This window comes from Zonotrichia albicollis, chromosome Z (genome assembly GCF_047830755.1).
Source record: "Zonotrichia albicollis isolate bZonAlb1 chromosome Z, bZonAlb1.hap1, whole genome shotgun sequence".
Lineage (NCBI taxonomy): Eukaryota > Metazoa > Chordata > Aves > Passeriformes > Passerellidae > Zonotrichia > Zonotrichia albicollis.
This window is the reverse complement of record NC_133860.1, coordinates 30576136-30599597: the sequence shown is the minus strand read 5'-3', so window position 1 is coordinate 30599597 and position 23462 is coordinate 30576136. Positions and strand designations below refer to the sequence as shown.

At 38.1% G+C, this 23462-nt stretch overlaps 1 protein-coding gene across 4 annotated transcripts in view; it reads right to left on the bottom strand.

Annotated features, from left to right (window-relative positions):
* The window catches only part of NNT (nicotinamide nucleotide transhydrogenase), a 43364-nt gene that overhangs the window by 19709 nt on the left and 193 nt on the right, over positions 1-23462 (bottom strand). For 2 of the 4 annotated variants that reach the window (XM_074533084.1, XM_074533082.1), the window contains exons 2-15: positions 22355-22549; positions 15176-15405; positions 13861-14078; positions 13229-13316; positions 12525-12613; positions 11531-11718; positions 10621-10754; positions 8704-8895; positions 7631-7784; positions 6592-6753; positions 5694-5804; positions 4818-4963; positions 2457-2652; positions 1637-1870 (exon numbers count right to left, since the gene is read on the bottom strand). In XM_074533084.1, the coding sequence (XP_074389185.1) occupies positions 1637-1870; positions 2457-2652; positions 4818-4963; positions 5694-5804; positions 6592-6753; positions 7631-7784; positions 8704-8895; positions 10621-10754; positions 11531-11718; positions 12525-12613; positions 13229-13316; positions 13861-14078; positions 15176-15405; positions 22355-22505 (2293 nt within the window). In that variant the 5' untranslated portion in view covers positions 22506-22549. Of the gene's footprint in view, positions 1-1636; positions 1871-2456; positions 2653-4817; positions 4964-5693; positions 5805-6591; positions 6754-7630; positions 7785-8703; positions 8896-10620; positions 10755-11530; positions 11719-12524; positions 12614-13228; positions 13317-13860; positions 14079-15175; positions 15406-22354; positions 22550-23272; positions 23447-23462 lie in introns of those variants that run through there. The other 2 variants (XM_074533081.1, XM_074533083.1) reach the window with 2 other exon arrangements.

The window sequence follows — 23462 nt, the reverse complement described above, 5'->3', positions numbered from 1 at the left end:
TTTGATGAATATGATATTGATGAATTTGATATTCTTTGTTGAATATGACACACAGTAGAAGAAGCTTTTAGCTGGAACTTCTACACAAGGATTATCTCAGTCTCTCAAAAACTGTGTGCTTAAAAAAATACGACTACACAGGTAACACCAAGTATAAAACATTCCTATTTTCAAATGCATTAATTTCACAACTACTCTCAGTCACACGGAACTCCCACAGCTTCCCACATCTGCAGAAACTTGAGGGGAAAAGGCGGTTCAGTATTTCTGTGATTCAGTTAAAAAAGACAGTCACATTAATTTCATACTAGGGTTTGGTTTTTTTCAAACCACATAACAAAGGGTTGAAACAATGCAAGTTTGCCAGTAATTACTTACATCAGAAATAAGTGTCTCATTTAGATTTGAAAAAAAAAATAATTCTCATTTAAAATTCATTTTCATTTCATTCATCTTCATTTCATTCATTTTAATTTTCTCATAAAAATTTGAGAAAAGCTGAATTCAAGGGAAACAATGAACTAATGGTCTCAGCCAGGGGAGTCAAAGTGTGTGGCTTACTACCCTTTTCCATACCATAGGATCAGTAGTTTGCTAATATAGACAAACTTCATATTTCATACCATGTTGATATGAAAATGCAAGGAAGAAAAAAGTAAACAAAAATAGGAGAGCAGGCTCAAACAGGCAGTGAAGTTTACCAGGGACATGCGCACAAATCACTGAGGAGGTACAATGGAGAGAGAAAAAATAACTCAGAACAAATAAATTAATAACTACTTAGCAGAGATACATCAGAAATACATACTACTGACAAATCCTTCAAAAGATTATTAGAGAAGACAGCTTTCCATCCTTGTCATATTTCCTCCTTCAAAGGCTGGTCTCACAAACATTGAAGAAAGCAAAGAGATGTTTCCCAAAGGAACTATTGCAAAGTTAACAACAGGATTAGTAATAGGAAGCTCTTAGCCTGAAATTCTTAGTACAAGTATCACCTCAGCTTCTCAAAAGCTGTGTGCTTACAAAACCAAAAATAAATGCAATAAAGAAAACTTCACATGCTTAATAATCAGGAATTAGTGAGTATTTAACTTAGAAAACATATTTGCTAAAACAGCAAGAGGCATGGAGCATGGAGTCTGTGCAGTAGGTAAATAGACAGTGAACTGAATGGTTTAAAGTGAGGCAGCCTCAATATTGCAGGCTGCCTACCTTAATGAAGATTGCAGTGTTAAGAACAAAATCCTAGAAGTATTACTAGTGCTCACTGAATACAGCAACATGAGAGTTTCAATCAAAATTCTGCTCAGAAATACAAGTTGTGATCATTAAAGTTCATTAAATGAATTTGAGAAAAAGCATCAAGTAGTGTCTTAACACCAAAGCAACACTTATTTCTAGACAAGATGAATAATAATATGTCAAAGCACTGAAGACAACTTTTCATAATTAAAGCTGTACACAAATTAAACAGACTTAGAAACAAAAAAGTACTCGTAAAAATTAAACATTTAAACTTTCACCAAAATACAATGGGTTTTTTTCCAATTACATAGCAGTCTAAAAGTAGAGTCAAATCCCGAGGGAAGAAAAAGCCTTTAACAAATATTTAATTCTGAACAGGAGGTCTCACCTTGCAGTTTTCCATACGCAACCAGAGAGCCACTGAATGTCACTCCACCAATGTACGTGCCAAGATATGCCACAATCTTGGTGAGGTTTGCAGCAGGATTGCTGGAGAAGTGAGGATATTCAATCATGTACTCTGCTACACAGGTGAGCACAGCAGCCAAACCAACCAAACTGTGGAAAGCAGCCACTAGCTGAGGCAGATCTGTAATCTGGATGCGTTTAGCAATTGTCAGACCTATTGAGAGATGAAGACAGAAGGGAAGTCTTAGAAAACACAACCCACCTGTTCAGCTAGAAATTAGTACAGGATGGTTCGGTGTGCAATGATTACACATACACAAGTCTTTTCCAACTAGAAATCCCTATGGCATTGAACCGAAGGTTGCACATGTGAATTTTGTGCATCATGAAAAATAGAAAGAGTAAAGCATATCATGGGCTAAGAAGCTTCACCAAATATTGAGAAATTCATTGTTTTCTGTGACAAAGGTACAGTATGAAAGAGAGAATTTGGCAGTATTCGGTCAGGAACTGAACAGAAGTACAAAGTTGGGCAAGATCATTTACCTCTGGACACAAGTTTTCCTATCAGAGATGATGTGGTCCCAACTTTTCAGTCAGCACATTCTTTACCACATTGTAAAGCATTAACAAAAGCCCTGACAGTTACAATATTTTGTTCACACATTTGCCAAATAATTTTGCACAAGCCACAAGTGTCAGTTAGTCAATTCACTTGGGAGCTATACAGTATTTTTTGTATATACAGGTTGCATATACGCATGCATGGAACATAGATTGTTAGTTCATCACACACATACCTATGGTCCCACCAAGTGCCATTGCACCTGACATCTGCGCCAGCAATGCAGGAGTGGGATTAAGGCTTCCAAGAGTTGCAGCTAAACCTCCTGCAACACCAATCATACCCAAAGCATTACCAAGACGAGCTGTTCCTTGGGTAGACAAACCAGCCAGGGCACCAACACAGCACAGTCCTGAGCCCAGATACATCATCTTTAAGGGAAGAAAAACATCAGTATGAAGTAGTGACAAATTGCACTGCTATAAAACATCTCTGATAATTACACAAAATGACTGATTTCTCCAGAATGTGTTTAAGTCACAATTCTTAAATGAAGTCAAGAAACTTTACAGGATGAGGTTTTGGCCAATTAAAATGTGATATCTATAAAGATTTTCCCTCCCTTGATGACCCTTTTTAATCTGGAAAATGACTATTAATTAAAGCCAAACCAATTTTCCTCATTAGTTCAGAAGCAACCTTTCCTTTAGCACACAAATCCAAAACTATATGGTCCTCCTCATTATAAGGATAGTTTCATAATTTGTTTATGGCAAATTTGAACTAAGAAATAGCTTTAATAGTTCTGAACTACTAGCAAGAGTGTGGCCAGAAGGAGTAAAACTGTGATCACTCCCCTGTAGTCAGCACTGGAGAAGCCACACCTCGAATCTTATGTCTAGTTTTGGACCCCTGTCCTGGGGTGACGTTATGATGCTTGTTCTGTTCTGTGCCTTTAAGACCGGCTCTGAAGAGTGGAAGTTTTGTTTGGGTTTCTCTTATCAGGGACATGGAGGAAAGTGGTACACAGAGCTGTTTTTTCACTTCCAGCTTCAGCTTGCTGCTTTTGCTTGCTCTCTTTTTCTGCTCTTGCTTCTGCTCTGCTTTCTGCCTCTGCTTATTAGCTAGTTCTAGCTAAACAGTCCACATTGCATCCTGGACTGTTTCTCCTCTCCTGTTTCTGTGACCATCTCGAACCTGCTCTGAACTGGGACCCAGGAACACCGAAGGGTCGGCTGCAACAGCTGGCCCAGCGCCGGAGGGACTGAGAACAGAGCAACCACCCCCAGAAAGAGACTTTCTGATTTTGTCATCTTTCTCAGAGCGGTGTCATTGGGTATTGTTCATTTTGTGTGCTGGGGGGTGCTGTGTCTGTCAAATAAACAGGTTCTTTCCACCTCTCTCCGAAGAATTTTTTCCTGAACCGGTTGGGGGGAGGGGCCGTGTGGGTTTCACTTTCTGGAGGGGCCCTCCTTTGCAGATTCTTTAACAAATTTGCCCTAAACCAGGACAACCCCTCACTCTAATAAAGAGCAAGTCAAGAGAAGGTCAACTGAGCTGATGAAGCATCCAGAGCAGAAGTCTGATGAGGAAGGAGTTGGGGCTGTTCAGTCTGGAGAAAAGGATGATCAACGGAGACTTTATTACTCTGTACAATTCCTCAAAATGAGATTGTAGCCAGGTGGGAATTGGTCTCATTTCCCAGGTAACAAGCGAGAGGACAAGAGGAAATGGCCCCAAGTTCATGGGGAAGGTTATATTAGATATCAGGACATTTTTTTTCATGGAAACTTTGGAACAGGCTGCCTAGAAAAGTGGAGTCACCATCCCTGGAAGTGTTCAAAAAAACTTGTGGTGGTACTTGAGGACATGGTTTAGTGGTGACCATGGTGGTAGTGCAAGACAGATGGATTTGATGTTCTTAAAGGTCTTTTCCTACATTAATCATTCTGTGGCATTCTGTAACTGTTGTTTGCAAAAAGTATAAACAAACTTACATGAACTGAGCTATAAATGTCCAGATAATTGACAAAACACAAATACATTACAAACCTCTGCTATAACAGTATGTTTGGATTCACTTTTTCCAAATGCACAAGGCAATATAAAGTGATTTTTCTTACTATTAAAACAAATGTAAACAAAAGTTTACTATAAAAGGTGTTATAGTATACAATAACCATTTATATAACTATATATAACAATATATAGTTATATATATATATATATTGTACATCCCTCTGCACTGAAAACTGATTCCATCCTTTTTTAACTGTCATGCCAAGCTGAACTTTCAGAAACATTTAAAACAAAGACTGATTTCTGTAGTTACTGTATTATTTAGACTGCAGTTTAGGAAAACAATCCAATAAATAAAAGCACCTGCTATGTTAACACGAAACCAAACAACAGAGCTTTTAAAGTATGTTAGCTATGTGACTGCAATCTTACAGTTAATCAGCTTCAGATTAGCCTTGTGGGAACATGCAGCTGATGGAAAGACCTTGGATTATTTGTTATCTACTCCTCCACCGAAGAGGCATGAAGAAACATAACACTGAGCACTGGGCTAAGAGCCATGAAGTTATCGTCTTACTTGTTCAATGTAATAGCCACTGCTGAGAGCAGCTGCATAGCCTCCTACAAATACACCACCAGGGAGCAGGTACAAGTAGTTGTACTCAGGAGGGTCTGTGGGACGTTTGAACATATCCAGCATTCTCTGTGTAACTAAAAAGCCACCTGGACAAAGTAAAGGAGCAATCTTAAAAAAATAAAATCTGAAATCAAGCACATGCCAAATTATAAGAGAAGTATTTAGTAATACCATATTACCACATGATTCAGCAACCAATAAAGCTAACAACCTGGAAAACTACCGGGAAACAAAAGCATAATCAGTGTTAGATTTTGCTGTCTCTTTTAGCCTTTTCAGAAGAAAAAGAGGAATTGCTCTGGCTCCATACTCTACACTGACTGTAGGATACATCTTAGTTTATGACTGCACTCTTTTCCCAACCCTCTCTAGCAAAAGCAGTATTTCTAAGTCACATTGCTTACTTTGTTGCCTTTTTATTATTGAAGCTGGGACTTATGAAGCTCAAAGAAACAGAATTTTGTTCTATGCTGCTAGTATGCATTTCAAGTAGGAAAATTAATACCAGTAGAAATCTTCTACAACTACCCCCTTGGGTTACACAGGAAAAAATATTGTATATAATCACCAGCCAAATTTATGAAAGGAAAATATACATTTAAATAATTCCTAAAAGAGGTTACTCCACAGGGTATGCAAAATATCTACAATAACTACTGTGAAAATTGGAGGGCTGATGGGTTTTTATTGATAAATGCTCTCAGAGTCTATTCTCAGACTAGTATTTCTGGAATTATACAATTAAATAACTACAAGAAATTTAAAAATTACCCGAGTAATTGAAGTTATCCTCAGGAGAAAAGCTAACATTCATACCTGCAATATTGACTGAAGATATAAAGGTTGAAAGCACTGCTAGGCTTTGGGAAATGTCTTGAGGGAGATAGTGTCCTCCCATCAGTACCAACCCACCAACTGCAGTCAGACCTATTTCGAAGAGATGAAAACATTACTGGAAGAGGTTTCTGTGGAATCATAAAAGGCGCTACACCTATAGGGAATTTCCTTTCAACTGTTGGACAAATATCAGTCAACTCAAATTTTGACCCCTGCTTCACACATTAATGCTTAAAAGAAGACTACCACAGTCTTTTTCAGGAATACAAACATGCTTCAAAAGAAAAAAAGAAAACAAAAACAAGTAAACGAATGTAGTTTTGAAAAACAGTGCCCCAGGTGCAGAATTAGCCAAGTACATGTTCAATAAAAGAAACTTTGTTTATAATAATCAAAGCAGATCCACATATAGCCAAACACAGATATAAAAAATCTTACTTAAAAGAATTATGAATTTCATGGGTATTTTTGGATTGATTTTCTTTTTTCCCCTCTCTGAAAACACATAGTTTTAGGAGATGAATGGAAGAATGTAAGAAATAGGAAAGATTAATTATTTTCAGGAAAATCTTTTGAAGAGATGGGAGAAAAGATGTGGTCTATGAAAGGAGACTGCATCACTCCAAATAAAACAAACTTTTAAGCAAATAGGTCAAGCGTAAAAATTACTTCAGAAAATTAACAGGATATCAAAAGGATAAATTAAAACATCACATTTGCCTTTCTTTTGAAAAAAACATACTCTGAGAACACATTGTTTCAGGTTTTCTTGCTATTTATGAAAGTAAACTCAAACATGCACACCAGCACTAATTCAGGTAAAAGGAGTTGTGACTGCTTCAAGTAGAGAACAAGAGGCTGTGTGACAGCCACTTACCTGAGATAGCATTAGTCACAGACATAAGTGGGGAGTGCAGAGCAGGAGTGACACCCCACACCGTGTGGTACCCCACTATCCCAGAGAGGCCAAACGTTGTCACCATTTGTGTGAAAGCATCATTAGGTGCTACAATGCCCAGCCCTAACATACCAGCTAAACCTAGAAGAAAAGCATAGGAAAGCTCTGTAACTTATTCAATAACTTCTTACATTTAAACTGTATCAAACAGGAGCCTAGTACTGACACAAAAGCAAAATGGAGTTCTCTGCATGGACTGGTTTCAAAATCAGGGAGATAATTTTTTGAAATACACTACATTCTTTCAGTGCTAATCTTTCCTTTGTAACAGAAAATAAAGCCATAAATATAATCCACACATATTTGTTACACATGGACACAATGCAGCAAAGATAGGTTTCTACACCAACACTGACTGAATCCTGTCACTCCCCTGTTCTGTAGGAAAAAATGTAGAAGTCACAATTATGTTGCGATATTGCTTAGATGTATCAAAGCATATGCATGAAGAACAGATATTAAAATTAAGACTACTGAATTCATTAATTACTTCATGCAAAAGTTCTGATACACTTTGTCAAAGCAAAGTCCTATTTCCAATACTTCAGTAGACTGTGGTCATTTAAGTCTCACACAATACAGTAAAATCTGAAGAAAGCAAAAGCCATTGAACTGATTCTGCTGCAAAGTTGGGGCACAGCCCCCGGCAGGAGTCCTTCCTGCTTTTTAAGCATTTTACTAATATTTAAGTAGAGTCAAACATACATATATGCAGAGAATCAGCACGTGTTGGAATGTCAAATACTTTTGGTATTTCACTTTTGGTAAAATTTCAGAAGTTTTATTTTCCCTCTCAAGCAATTCTTACCCTATGCTGATTTTGCATCAGGATACACCAGCCAATCAATTGCTCCCCAATTAGCTATTCAATTAAATGAGTTGGATGATGGGTCATTCAAAAGTATTAGTCAAATGACAAGTACTCTACACTGGCTCTCCAGCTATGGAAGTTGCCTACCTGCTGTGTATATAGACGCAGTAGTCATGGTTTTTCTAAAAGGTGTAACAGTAGCTGCTTTTTCTGCTTCCAGCTCTGCTACAGTCTTCTGCTTCACTGGCGCTCCCTGAGGAATGTTTTTTGGTGGAGGTGCTGGGAAAATCACTTTGCCATCCTGACAAGAGATATTTACAGTTATGCCTAGCATGGAATACGCTTAGTACTTTTCTTCTCAATCCTGCAATTCAGGCAAGCGCTAACATCCTACAGCCACACCCATAAGCTCTTTTTCTGCATCGGCAGAAGTTTGCAAGGCACAACCAAGTTTATCATACTGGTTTACACATTCTTCACACAAGTTTTGATATTAGTGTCCAAGAGTACCTGGTGAAGACACAGCACAAGGCTGCAGAGCAGAAACAAGAGAAAAGTAAAGAGATGAAGTTCCTTAAATGGAAAACATCTAGGCAAAATAAAACTAAGTCTTGGAAATAACAAAATCTGCTACAGATGTGAACTGTAATCACAGCCTTTCCAGACCTCAGATAGAAACCAAGGATGATATCCCACATTCTTTGTTAATCTTCAGGCCTCTGTGGAGCTATCAGCACTGAGCTGTAGTCAACATTTCAATGACCTGGGAGAGCTGAAGTCTATGCCCTGAGTTTTTATTTTATTATTTTCTGATAAAGCTTCAATTATTTTGCATATTCTAGTTTCACCATTTTTTCTCTTACTATAAATGGAACGCTTTTTATTTTTTAAAGGGAAGAATGTTTTGGTGTGGTAAAGCCTCAAATACGTTTTAAATAGCTATGTTTTTATCACACAAAACACACAAACTTTATCTTTTTTCCTATTTTTCATTGGTAAATACATTAGATTTACCCTTGACGAGAAGACAAGACTAAAAAGAAACTGAGGAATTTTCAGCTAAATAAACACACCATTACCCATACGCTCCACCAAGCCACCTCTGAAATCTGCTGACATGCAGTATCTGTGAACGCATTTTGAAGAGACAGAAATTATAAATGATAGGTCTGTACTCACAAATTAAGAATAGAGTATTTATAGAGTACTTAGTGGCTCACCTTCATTACTACAGTTCCTCTAATAACATGATCCAGAGTCCCATAGTCAAAGTCATCTTTTGGATCAAAGTAGAAGTTCTCTTTGTCAGGACTAATAGCTTTCAGAAGTTTGATAATATTATTAGAATACAGGGTACTGGCCTGAGTAGCCATTCTGCTAGGCAGATCTGTGTACCCAATGTGTGTAACACCCTGAAAAAAATCCAAGTAAAATAATAAGGATTTGTACAATCTCTGAAAAAGCATCATCTCTTCCAGTATATCCTTCTAGAAATATCTATCCAAACTGTATCATTTATCTCAGTTTATAATCTCAACTAAATTGGTTACCTGCAGTTCTGATTCTACTACATCAGAGAAAGATCACTCACAATAGCTACAGAATCCAACATGATCAATTCCAAAACCTGAAACTCTATCAGCAACAAGACTTCACAGAGAGGAAGACATATTGGTGCAAGAGCTTGTCTTCTCCAAATCCTACATTCTCTCAGAACCCAAATTCTTTAAGCAATCAGGTAACAGATTCATCCATCTAATGCTTGGCATCTTCTCAGTTTTTCTGGAAGTCAGGCACGGGAGACAAGTTTCTATATACCACTGGAGTGAAGGGAGCTCCCTCAGAGCTGTGCAAGAAATATGTCTGAGTTCATATGGATGTAAAAATGTAGCCTAATATATCCTCACTGCTTAAAGAACTAATGAGAACTAAAGGATATCAGGCTTTAGGAAAGAATGGGAAGCTGAGGCTGGCATACACTCTGAGGTGTTCAAAAGCAGGCATGTGTTAAAACACTGCTCCCACAACTTACAGCTAAGATCCACACTCTGGCTTCCTAATGCAATGCTCTGGCACAATCCTAATAGTTCTGCACTGCTCCTATTTTCCATAACACAGAGACAGTACACTAAATCCAGGGGTAATACTCCTCTGACTAAAAGTGTTCCATATAAACCCTTCATGCAAGTATCTGCTTACTTCTCTTCTACATTCTCTAGTTTCAGTTTTAAGCAATGGCATCAAAAGCCCAAGAAAGCCACAAAGACAAGCGCAACATGTGATTCTTTGATATATACAAACAGATTTCTGCTTATGTCAACAACAACCATGGCAGCAGCGTCCTACAGGCTTCCCAAATAAAGGCATTATATACTTGCATTACCAAATTACACCCTAGGAAATCTGCTACTATAAATCTCATCACCCAGATTTCTGTAATTGGTAGCAGACTTCATATAAGCATCAAAAACAAAACCCAAAAAGCAGAAAGACAAGTTCTCAACTGAGCAAATGAACACTGGAGCAAAACCAGAGTAATTCAGTCCAGACCAAAGGACTTTCTTTAAGGAACCAATTTATGCTACATCTACTTTGGGTTTCAAGTGCTTTGGATGCTCTACGGGCAACACACTCACATTACGGAAGATAAAGAAAAGCAAAGTCAGCACCCTCCTGAAGCTGAAATAGTACTGAGTAAGCCAGAGACTTTGTACTGAAGTAAACACAGAGTCTGAACCTGCTTAGCTTTGCCTATGACAGGAAATGTTTATCTCCAGCCATGGGAAGTGATAAGCAAATCAAAGAACCTATCGTTACTGCTGTTTTTTTAGCTAGACCAAGAAATAGATATCAAATCCCACCTTCAACTCAGAAGAGACAAACACTGGACTTGGAATTTTAAGTAGCAAGATTTCTGTAATATCCATTAACAATCAAATTAACACAACACAAAGGTGTTAGTTTCTTTAAAAATATTCAAATTGATCTATTTAAATAGTGACCAAATGCAAATCTAAAGGATTACTTGAGCCCAAAGCAGCTGAAAGACTGTTGAAAATCCAGCTGCTTATTTTCAGCATACAATTTACAGTTTTGTCCAGGTGAACTGAGAATGAACTGCAGATTAAAATGCTCACCTTATGAACATACATTTCCCCAGGCTTTGTAGTCTCAATATTTCCTCCTGCTTCTGCAGCTAAATCCACAACAACTGAACCTTCCTTCATAGATTCAATCATATCTTTCTTAAACAAGATTGGAGCTTTTTTGCCTGACAAAACAAGGCATAGCAAGTTAAATGCAAAATACAGCTTTCTATCTGTTGAGCTCAGGAGATGACTTCTCCTCTTTGCTCTATATACAAGCTTTAATTTTGTAAGCAAAATTTTCAAGTATTTGGTACCTAGGATAAAAAAACACACAAAAGGTTTTTTTAGAAAGACAGAAGAAATGCTAGAACATTCTGCTCCAAAAGCATACAGGAAAGTTATGCATGGTAGTCTACCAAAGATAAGTCCAATTCTGCCAGCAAACTGACAGTCCAATCTCACAATTTCAGTCATAACAAAAAAAAATTAAAAAAAAAAAAGAGCCACCACATTGCCAGCTAGTAAAATAGAGACCTTGTGCGACACAGAGCACTAAAATCTAAGCTATACCTTACTGTGTTTCTATTACAAAGGACAGTTCCATTTCAATCAGACTTGCTTCAGTGCACAAGTTGTATAGCAGAAGTAGTTGTGTAGTCGTGATGCAATAGATATGCAAGAGAATTATATATTCTCACTTTATTACTAAATACTCCCTTTTTAGTAAGAAAAACATGACAATATTTGATTGATACTGATCGTCCATGAAAACGAAAGTTGTTTAAAAAAAAAGGAAATACTTTAAAACCAGAAGCGTAATACTTTATCACAGAAGCGTAAAGGTGAACGTTCACACAGACATAATTCATTATCTCCTCTGTCTTTATGCAGATGCAACTTCAAAATACAACAATTTACCTAGAAGAATGAAAATTTTCATTTTTCACATCAAGCATACCTGGAATAAGTGCTGTAGTGATGATAATGTCAACATCTTGGCACTGTTTGGTAAAGAGTTTCATTTCGGCCTCAATAAATTCTTTGGACATTTCTTTAGCATAACCACCTTGTCCCTCTCCAGATTCCTTTACGTCTACTTCCAACGGCTCAGCACCAAGAGACTTGAACTGTTCCAGGGCTGCAGCTCTAGAAAAAGAAAATTGTAGTTGAGAGAAAAACCACTACTTTAAAAATACATCATGACCAGTGACTTAAGTAGCAATCTTCAGACAAGTGATGTAAAACTTATTTTAGTATTAAGGAGACCATAACAAAAGTCCTGAGCTTTCTGTATTCAGTGCAAAAAATAATTGCACTGAGAAATTCAGGTTCCAGTCAGACTTCAATAAGGAATGAAGGTAGCCTATGGTTTCCTATATAGTCAGCAGAGTTGCTTCAAGAAAAACCTCAAAGCTGAGGCTCTGCTGATTAACTCTCCTCATGCATTGCTGTTGTCACAACTTGGTAAATCTACAGCCCAAACAAAGGTGCCAAAAATGGGAGATAAGCACAGAACCCATGACCTTGTCTTTAAACTGTGAGATGGGAAGTATTAAGTAAATCTTATTTTCACGGGGAAAATTACCAGGGGGTGGGTGTTTGAAGTTGTGGCTTGCCAATATTCTGTAATTTATTTCTCATCATTTGACATCACATTAAAGAGACTAAATTTTAGTGTTAGGTGAACAGTGACAACATGCAGAGAATTAAACATAAATGTTCTTGAATCTAAAGATAAAAGTATCGAGAGTACTTAAGAAGGGAATTAAAATAAAAATGGAAAAGTTTTAGACAGATTTGAAAATAAAACATAAAGGACTAATAATGGCATAAAAATAATAGGAAGTGAATTATGACTCAGTGTAGTACAAATTATTTCACTCTAATACAGCCATAAACAATTTAATCTTCAAGTAATTTCAATTTGTTTATTACAATTTTCACACCCTTACCTAGTATCAAATCCACGAACCACTGCACCCATCGATTTTGCTGCTCCTGCAGAAGCCAGACCAGCAACCCCTCCTCCAATGATCAGCACCTAAAATGATAAATCTCATTAACCAGCCATTTAAACTTGATACTTTATGATAAAACCAAATTTAATTGCGCAGAGTTGCCCCATATATCCAACAGTTTAAAAGCTGTAACTCCTAATTATACATATCTAAGAGGCAACTCTTCTGTAGCTAGTAGTTTCTCTAAGTAAACATAGGTTTTCTCCTTGATATCTTCCTTTTTTCTTTCCCTAATTCTAATTTCATTTCATTTCAATCCAATCCTGTAATTCCTGTAATCAAGTAAATCTTTCCATTGCACTCCCCAATGCACAAGAAATACCAGTCTCTCTGAAATTTTTTAACTGCTTTCTTACCTTCTCACACTTTGAAAAAAATTAATCCAACCCCTTATAGCTAACCTGATGTTTAAAACTAAGCAATCTTAAATAAAATTCAAATTATTCTATTATTCCCAAAACAAAACCAGAACAGACGTGAACAAAAAGTGGTATGAGAATAAATTACAGTGATTTCTGAAGTCTCTAGAAACAGCCCAAAGGCAGGAAAAAAGCCTTTTAGCATAGTTTCCGCAACAGCTACCTTTGCTCAGAAATTCACATTTTCTTTTGCCACAATGTTTGTTTAATGACACATACCTTTGCTGGAGGAACTTTGCCAGCAGCTGTGATTTGACCGGTGAAAAATCGACCGAAGTGATTTGCTGCCAGGACCACAGCCTTGTAACTGTCAATCAAGGACGAACACATATCAGTGTTTTCTCAGATTCAGTAAATTCCATTCATTACATCAATCTAAAAGATGAATATTTGACCACAGTATATGTGTAGGATAAAGCAAGCTTAGTATTTTACCACTGAACACAAGCTCAAGAGTCTTTATTCATACTTCTATGGAGAAGTCTGACAATATTTTATCTTTTGTTTGTAACTGCCATGGCAATTGCACTCATACTGAGTGTTCTTTGGGTTAGTTAGCTCCTAACAATACCAGATCCCCATGACACACAATCTGCATTCAAGATAACTTAGTTCAGAGCAAAAAGGTGCTAGACAAAACAGTCAAGGAATTAGAAGAATTGTACTCAGTTTTGTTTATTTTAAAAGCATTGCTCTGATCTGCTATAAAGCTAACCATAAAAAACTTTAACACTACCCTGCTTGAAACAGCTCTGCATGAAAACAGAGATGTAGAATCATTTTAGATATACCTAATATCAAAGCACATGACTTTAATCCAGCTATACTTGAAAGAGCAAAAAAAATCATACCCAGCAATGTTGGCCATGGAACTAAGTGCATCATATCCCTGAGCAATGGTGACCCGTGGAACCTGATCCATAGCCAAGACAGTAGCTTTTTTTTCTGCAAGTTTTTTCAGGAGGTCTGGATTTTGTGCTGGGTAGATAAAACTAATCAGGGTTGCTGCTGTCTTGAAAAGATCTGCCTCATGTACACCTAGAGATGAGTTATATATAGGACCTCTCACCTGAAAAAGACAGAAGTTTCTAAGTTAATCAGAGGGAAAAAATCAGAACACATTCACTTACTTTCTCTCAGGCTGTAATCTGTCCCTTCCCATCCAAAAAGTACAGAAAGAAGAAAGTACATCAAAGGCGATTTACACAACTGAACTGAGTAACTGCACTTATCAGCTGCAGTCCACATCATGGAATTGGCTCTAGGTGGATTGGTGACAGGGCAAACACCTCGTCAGCACACACCTTCACAAAGGTCTGATGACCTTTAACTGGCAGTTGCTTTTGTTACAAACAGCTACCCCCAAACCCACTATTTTTAAGCACAATGACTATGCAACAGATATGACAATTAAGCTCTACAAACTAAGAATCACTAATAAGGTTGCAGTGCACGACTACATACAGGGAATTTCATGCCAGATGTCCAGCAAACACTCATCTTCATCTATATTCACTTCTGAGTTTCTCACTTTTCTCCAAACAGAAACCTACTTAAAAGCATTGTTCATAAAGCAGCTCACAGAAATTCAATGTTCAGTGCTGATGGGATAATTTTAAACAGAGCAACTGAAGGAAGCCTCAATAAGGCAAAGGTATTTTTTCTCTTTTTTTCCCTTCAAGACTCTGCACAACCTAAGACCTTTCAAGTAAGATTGCTTTTAGTTCTTTCCTCAAATTTTTAAACACATCTTTGCTGTGAATGAGAAGTTACACAATCCTATTTTCTAAATCACAAACACCACTATTTAAAAAGTAACGAGAGTTATATGTTACCAATTTTGGACAAAAGATTTCTTAGAGCAGGGATCTCATCTGACTAGATTCCAGAACTAGTCTACCTCACTCTAGAACACAACTCTTAGGTAGTTAAAAACTTGCTAGAGACATTATCCACATTTTTTCAACACTGTCATTTACTTTTTTTTAGTGTAGGTGCATGCCTGAGCTATTAAAAAAAACCCAAAACTTGAATCAGAACTCAAAATGGAAAACACTAATTTAAATTACCTTACTTACTGAATTTTCCACAGATTATCAGAAAAAAAATTACTTATACATTTCTCCAAAAACAATGTAATAGGAAATATACTAATAAAGTAATTACTTTCACAACCAAATCAGAAGCCAAGACTTCCTTAGTCCCCTGGATCTTCGCTCCGACTTCTCTGTAATGGTCATCAGAAAATTTAGAACCTTCTCCAGCACCAGATTCCACCACAACATTGAAGCCTTGCTTAACCAAGGCTTGAACACCAGCTGGTGACAGAGCCACTCTCTTCTCATTCTCAAATATCTCCTTGGGGACACCCACAGTCAGCTGTTTATATGGAATTCCTGTAAGAGGGGCAGATAAGACAGCATTAGTTGTACTAAACATTAATTAACTGGTATAAGGGACACTCTTCAATGTTGTACAGACACATGCAAACACATGTCACAGTTAGCAATTCTCTCTCCTGAGGAGGAAGCAGAATGCTATTTTCTAGGAACATCGTTCACATTTCCTTAAATTACACCATCTTCCTAGAGATCCTTGTTTTCTCAGCGATCAGCAAGTGAGCACAATGAGCCACACAAGCAGTAACAAGTGTTTGGTGCAGTTCATACTCATTGTCGTTTACACAGCTCTGATTGTGTAACTGGCATTATGATTTACACAATACCTGGTGTACTGGTGATAACACATGCTGCCTCAGGCCAGAATTTAAATCGCTTTCTAGTCACTTCCAGGTTATTGTGAAGAAAGAAATAAATGAGCTCGAACAGTGGAACTGCATTTTAACTGAATATGTTTGTAATGCATATCAAATTATGCCAAATTATTGAATGCAACATACATACCACAAAGGACACTGAAAGGTATAACTACATCAAAAATGTACTCTGAAAGTTGCCACAGAAATGAGAAATGTGAATTCAGAAGTAGTTGAAGAATAAATGAATATCCAGCTACTAGTTTCTACAAAGTATTTATCATCAAAGTTATTTATTTGTCTTAACTTGTTCAAAGCTCCACTAAGTAACACCAGGAAACTGCTGAAGCTGAAATTTATGTTTTAGTTAAAGTTTTCAAATTACAAACATCTAACTTAATTCGAGTACAGTTTGGGGGCTTTCAGTCTTGTATCTGAGAGATAAACTTCTCTGATCCAAACAAGTGTTTAAATACATTATTTATGAATACACAGGCTCAAGTAGAATAATCACACATAAAACTATTACATTACTTTAATTACACTGACAGCATGCAGTCCAACATATAGGCTAAATCCTGTACCAGCTCTCACTTACATCTATCCAGAATTTAAACCGGATTGTGACATTACTATGCAAGACATTTACACCACATGAATATTAATAAACTATAATTTGCGCAATCTAAGCAGTCACTCATATTAATGATCAAGCAACAGCAACAACAAAACCCACCAAAGAAACCACAAACCTAAAAAAAGGGAGAAAGTGGATGAGAGGGTTGTTTAAAATTACAAATCTCTTTAAATTGTCCAACAGTACTGTGTATTGTGCTACAAAAAATTGTACGAAGCAAAGAATATAAGTTTTAGGAAGGCCTCCTTTTGACTTTCAGATAGAAACAAGTAAAAAAAAGCTAAAAACACACTACAATATAAGAGCTTTGAGGAACTAGATTTAGATTTAAAATACCAAAATAAATTATCTATGAAATTGAACGTGGATTACAATGTGCCTAAAGTTGGCAATCTGAAAATTATTTTGGTTAGAAATTTTCAAGCTACTGTCAACTTACTATGTTCTGAAAATCCAGTACAGAGCTGCTAAGAACTGGTACCTATTTCTCAGCCTACTAACACACTAATAAAAATACTAACACATCCAAGAAGACAGAATGACAGCTCACCAGACAAAGAAGTTCATGACTTCTAATTGCTGCACCAGGGGAGGTTTTACTGAACCACAGGAAGTTCAGGTTGGACATCAGAAATAACTTCTTCGCTGAAAGGATGGTTAAGCACTGGAATGGGTTGCTAAAGGGAAGTGGTCAAGCCATCATCCCTGGAGGTGCTCAGGAAACAACTGGATGTAGCATTTAGTGCTATGGCTTAATTGACAAGCTGGTGTTCAGCCAAAGGTTGGACTTGATCTTAGAGGTCTTCTCCAACCTTAATGATTCTATGATTCAAATTACTTCTACTTTTTTTTTTAATCTTTGCCTTTAAAATTTGACTAATAAAATGGTAACAAATAATTTAAAGATAGAAGTGTTGTGATGTTTTATATGTTGCAGAACATCTGAAATATTTTAATCACAAGACAACACTCAGACTCAGAAACACATACATTCATAGAACATAAAGCCAAAACAGGAGCAAGAATACACATCTAAAACAACAGATCCACAAAGGTAACAGAGCTTTGCAATGATTTGTGCCACCAGCATACACCAAATCTAAGCATCACCGTGCAACTCAGGCCATACGCACCACAGCAGCACTAACCACTTGTTACCAGCTGTGGTAACTGTTGCTGTCACTCAAATTACTCTTGTCATTTGAAGAGACTTTTCTCCTCATCTCTTCTAATTACTACACAATAAAGTACTGCTTCTGATTTTCACTAAATCAACTTGCTGGAAATGAGATCTCTTGTCTTTTAGAAGCAGGAATGAAACCTAGAAGATTGAAATTTGTTAGGATAACAGAGACCAACCAGAATTTCAGAGAGGAAGCAGCTCTAGGGTAGGATAGGATGCAAAACACTTTTTTGAAAAGCACTGAGAGAAGTTAAGAACTAAAGTCCTACTTTCCCTTTCTCCTTTTGGAAGTTTGTGTAGCACAAGAAAGCCAAAGGGGAGGAAAGGAAGGGGAAAACGTGGGGGAAAATAGGGGAAGGGAAAAATAAGGGGAAAGGAGGAAGGAAAAAAGGGAGCGGAAAACATGGGGGAAAATAGGGGAAGGAATAAATTATAGCATAAAGGAAATAGATAACTGCAAATTTAAAGGTACAAAGACATTTGACTAAAGCTTTTATTTTTCTCAAGCAAATCTTCTATAGCTCCTAAGGTTCAAATGACAACAGATGCTTCTAATTTCCTTTTGCTCATCTGCTTCTGTGTGGAGTATCAGAATAGAAGAGTAAATGGCTAGGAGTAAAAGGACAGAAATATACATTCACTAGATGCCAGATATGTTTCCTCATTCCTCACTTCCTTCTTTATTGGTACATCTTGCATGCAATAGAAATTAGTACAACTTTTTCAGATAGAAAGTATTTGCACCTTATTTAGTAAACAGAATGATCACAGACCAGCACTGAGGAACATGCCCTTCTCAGAGCTTTATGAGCTCAAATCCAAGATAAATATCCAACAAGTCTTGTTTGCCTACCGACCTTTCTTCTCTATCCCACTACCAGAACTCCAGCAATCCATAAATATAAAAGCAAATGAATACATAAGCAAACTGTCAGTTTGCCAGCTTATAGCTAGAGTAGGTATCGGACATTTTTCAAGTACACTGCCCCAAGCCTCCACATGATTCAGCACCAAAATGAAGCAGATATCTACAGCTCAAAAACAAAGATCTATCTTAAAACTGCAGTACAGGTCTTGGGAAGAAAGGGTTAAAAAGTGGAACACTGGCACAGAGGATTGCAAAGCTCCCTTTCAGCTGGAAATAACTCTTGATAAGCCTATGTGAACAGCAGGTCTGTGATGATTTACTGGTGCCAGTGTCCCTGCTTGTTTTCCTCTGCCCAGGTGCTGCTTCAGCAAATACCCTGTTAGCAAAGTAATGGAAATAAATTATAAATTTACCCTTTGGATTCTAGACATGACTTTATGGCTGTCCCACCTGCCTGTCTGTGTTGACATACACAACAGCGCATGATCAATATTTGAGCTGGAGGAAGCTTTGTGATTAACACAGATTTGGTTTGTTGGTTTTGGATTCAGCAATTTCATCAAAGTCGATAGTTTTGAAAGGTTGAAAACTAGGGTTATAAACTTAGGACCTTGATTTAGTTTTTATTTTGAGGAAGCCCATCTGCTATCCCTGTCAGGGGTTCAAAGTCACGTTAGAGTGTGAAGCCTACAAATTGTCTCTCTAATCCTTCATGTCAGGTAATCTCTTTAAGTACTGCCTTGAGTATGTTTTAGTGCTGCTTTACGACATCATGGACATCTTCCAAATACTGAGTGATACTACATACCTGGAGCACCTTTTTGACTCATTAAGTTTTTAAATATATTGAGTAGAAGATACACAGTACTTAGATTCTCCCACTATCAGAAGTAGAATCATTACATTTTACAGGTCTTGGAATACACATTCCAGTGAAATGCTCTGGCATGTACATAACTTAGAACTTAAAAAAACTAGCAAGAAGCCACTCTCTCATTCCCTTACTACAATCCTAACTGTGTAAGGCAGACATTGTGAAACTTCAAGTAAACAAAACTATAACTGTGACTTTCTCCAAGTAACTTCTATCTACAAGAATCTTAGAGAAGATTATAAGTCAAAACTATAGCAGGAAATACAGTCTTTTGATCTCCTTAACCTGACTTTGGAAATTAGTCTGCAACAAAACAGGATCAACCAATAGAAAGTGACTTAGGGAAAAGGTAAAGGAGAGGTTTTGACTATATGCCACATGTTCAGGGATTGAAAAGAGGATGCCTATTTTTAGTGTTACTCTAATAACCTTTAAACAAACCATCTCACCTGTCCTGGAGATGAGGACATATTCCGAAGAACAGCAATATGACGTTGGCAAAAAGAAAAAAAACGATACAGAAGATTAAACGAACACCTGATCCCTCCTATTACATAAATAAGGATTTTTTTTAAAAAGGGAAATTAAAGGAGAATATTTCTTTGTTTATAAATAAAATAAAGCTTACCTAGAGAACTAATTAAAAATGAACGGCTACAGGTTTAGAAAAAAGCAGGAAAATTTAAGAAATAAGCCTCAAAACAAAAAGGATATTTAAAATCCCAAAATAGAGAGGGGTAGAAGTAATAGAGCTGTAGGACAAAGTAATCTGGGAGTATACTGGGAAGCTCAGTCACTCCACATGCACCTTTCCCAGGGCTTCAGAAAGTTTTGTCTCTGTTTCTGAAGTAACTGGTCCTAGTGACTACCTGGCACAGATTATGGGAATACTTGTTTACATCTGTATGAAAGTTCCTACAGTTCTATTAAGCAAGTAGCAGCATAATAGCTGGCAGTAAGAAAATTATCCATGCTCCAAGTTCACTTTTCAGCTGACTCTGTATCTCCATATTTCTTCTCCTCAAGCAGCTATTGCTCTTTCACATAACATAGCCTGGATGGAATGAAAGCTAACCTGACTAAGTAATAACTACAGCCTTAAGAATCACTGTGACACTACTCTTTTCAGAAAATTTACTCTTCTTACTAATACAGTGATTTTACCAAGTGTTACAATAATCAAAGCTAATTTCTGAAAGACTAAAACACAGTTCTTTTGAATCTGTTCCATTTTGATTCAAGAGCATTTAAAAAGTAAATATAAGCAATAGCCCTGCTTCTAATTTGTCATTAAATTGCTGTTTTCTCCTTGATTTGTCCTCTACCAAATGACAAGTCACATGTTACCAAAGCATACTACAAGGACAGCTTAATTATCAACAAAAAGACTACCAAACTTGTAATTCTCCCACATTAAGTAACTGCACTTCATGAATATTACTAATCCTTACATAAGGGCTTCCACACAACAGATTTGACAGGGCAGCACTGAGCATTAAACATGACATCAGAATTCTCCATCCTTGTGGGAAAATTTTTCAAAAGTTATTCTTAAAAATGAGAAAATTCACACACACAGAGTAGCATACCAATTTCAGTAAAACAGAAGAGACTCTTTAGTTTCATGATGAAATTTGTGGTCAAAGCCAAATACAAAATTGATTCCAAACTCAAGCAAGGACACTTACCTGGGGTATTTGAAAAAGAAATTTGAACCTAGTTTCCTATGTTCCAGTTTATGCTCCCAACCAAGGGGCAATCTGCCATATGAAGACTGACAGATGTCTCTTTCATTCTGATATTTAACATGGAAAAAAAATTGAGAGCATCTCAGATCTATCACAGACATTCTGGTTTCAGCACACAACTGCGATACAGATTTATCAGAAGCCCTCAGATTAAAGAAACTTCCCCTCATGACATGTCTTCACAAGTTCCAAAATCTTCAGTCACCAAGTTGAAAGGACCACAAAATGCACCATTTTCTGTTAGTACTGCCACAAATTCTACACAACACAGGCTTCTCTGAACTACTACATGTTACTTTTGTGTCCTGTTTTCACTACCAGACACTTCTGTTTCCAGCAGCACTACTTTCCTCACACTCTCAAGTACCTATTGCAGTTACCTACTCTGTACATTTGGAAGAATCAAATGTCATGTGTGCAATCAGTCCAACTCTCCACATTAATTTTTTGCAAAGACTAAGATCCTACATCTGCACAGAAGCAGGGTCTCTGCAAGGTACACACAACCCATTCAGTAATAATGGGCAATAACGGGCATTAAATCTGCACTAAGGTCTTCTTCAGTCTTCCTTCCAACTCTCAGGTTATATACAGTACAGAACAGAGAAAAAAATTGTCAGTTCTGATCCTCATGTAGCAGGCTCATAGCAGAAACTGGAAATAAGAGTGCCTCCTTTCCCAGGTTTTTTTTTTTTTTCTGAAAATACCAGAACTTGTCCATTATCTGCCAAAATGCAATTTTTTGCAAATACACTAACAAACCCTACACGTGAAGATACATATCAATAGTTTTTCAAAGTGATACAATGTGTTTCCTAAACAAAGTTAAGAGGTTTTTTTAAGATCGGATAATAATGTCTACATACATTCATGCTAGCAGATGTCGTCTTTGTGAGGTCTGTATTTTCTCACATGCGTGCAAATAGCTGCACTACCAAAACTAATTAGGAACTCAGGATTTTAATTAAGAAAAGCATTTATTTAAATACTTCCTTCAAGCAAGGAAAGTATTAGCAGAAGCTCAAACCCTCTAACCACAAAACTACGTGGATCCAAACTATTCATAATAAACACAAACACCTTCTGCGTAAGCCCTATAAAGTCAGACTAAAATTATGCTGCAACTGACTCAAGTACGCTGCTGACATGATTTAAGAGTGTTCTTTCTATTTTAAGTCTTTTCTGAACTAATGCAGATCTGAAAGAAAGAAAAAAGAAAGAAACCATTTAAATTCATGTTTTAAAATAAAACATTGCTTACAGTCCTTTAATCAATTTACCTGGCTTTGGAGCTGCCTGAGACCCAAGCACCTGGTGGGTTCTAAACATTCGCAAGCAAAGCACCTTTGCAGAACACGCCTTCGACGGGAGCACATTGCCAAAAACAGGAGCTGAGCATCCACCCACAGCAACACGCAGAAGGCTCGCCATTGCACCCAGACCTCACAACAAATTCCTTGCCACGTATGGAACCCCTACAGCAAATGTGAAAACAAATCAAGAGTTATTAATGACACTGCACAGAAGGCATGTAAACACAGCAGGTTTAGAACCAGTCGACTGCCAGTAGCCACGAGACAATCATTCCTCACCACCTTTATCTTTCAGGCTAGAAAAAAAACCACTTTTTTTTTTCCAAATTAAGTAAGACAGCTCTTAACCAAAGCAACTGGCGTGACCAGCCGCGACCCGGGATCGCATTTCTGCGACTCAAGGCCATTTTCTCTTTACACCGCTGCTTTAAAACGGGAACTTTGGTACGGGAAAAGCGCGGCGCCCCAAGGCACCAAACAAACGACTCCAACCCGTGCCACAGCTCCCTCAGGAGTCATCCAGGGTGGGACACTGCTTGGGAGGCGCAGCAGAGCACGCACTCGGGGCGGAACACCCCGGGCTGCGGGCAGGGGAGCCGGGAATGCGCTCTTCGCCCGGAATCCCGCCGGGCCCCCCAGCAGCGGCCCCTTTTCTCTCCCGTCACTATGTATAGCCCGCGGCCACCGAATGACCTTGGGCGGGCGGCTGGTCCCCCGCCATGCACCGTCCCCGCTCGGGGGCCACCCCGCAGCCATCACCTCCCCGCTCCCGGGGGCCCCTTCCCGGACCGCCTGCCTCCTCCCGCACGTCCATCCCGCCACGCTCTCTCGCTCGTTCGCTCCCTCCCTCCCTCCCTCCCCCGCGACAGCGTGGCACCGCTGTACCTTCTCCCCAACAGCGGCTGGCCCCCACACGCACCAGGAGAATAAGGCGGTGCCGGCGCAGCCCCTCACGACGCGGCGCACACGCCCCGCACGGAGCCCCGCACACGCTCCTCCCGTAGCCCCGCACCGAGCCCGCACAGCCCCGTTCCACGGGCCTCCACAGAGAGCTCCGCGCACCGCCGCACTCACG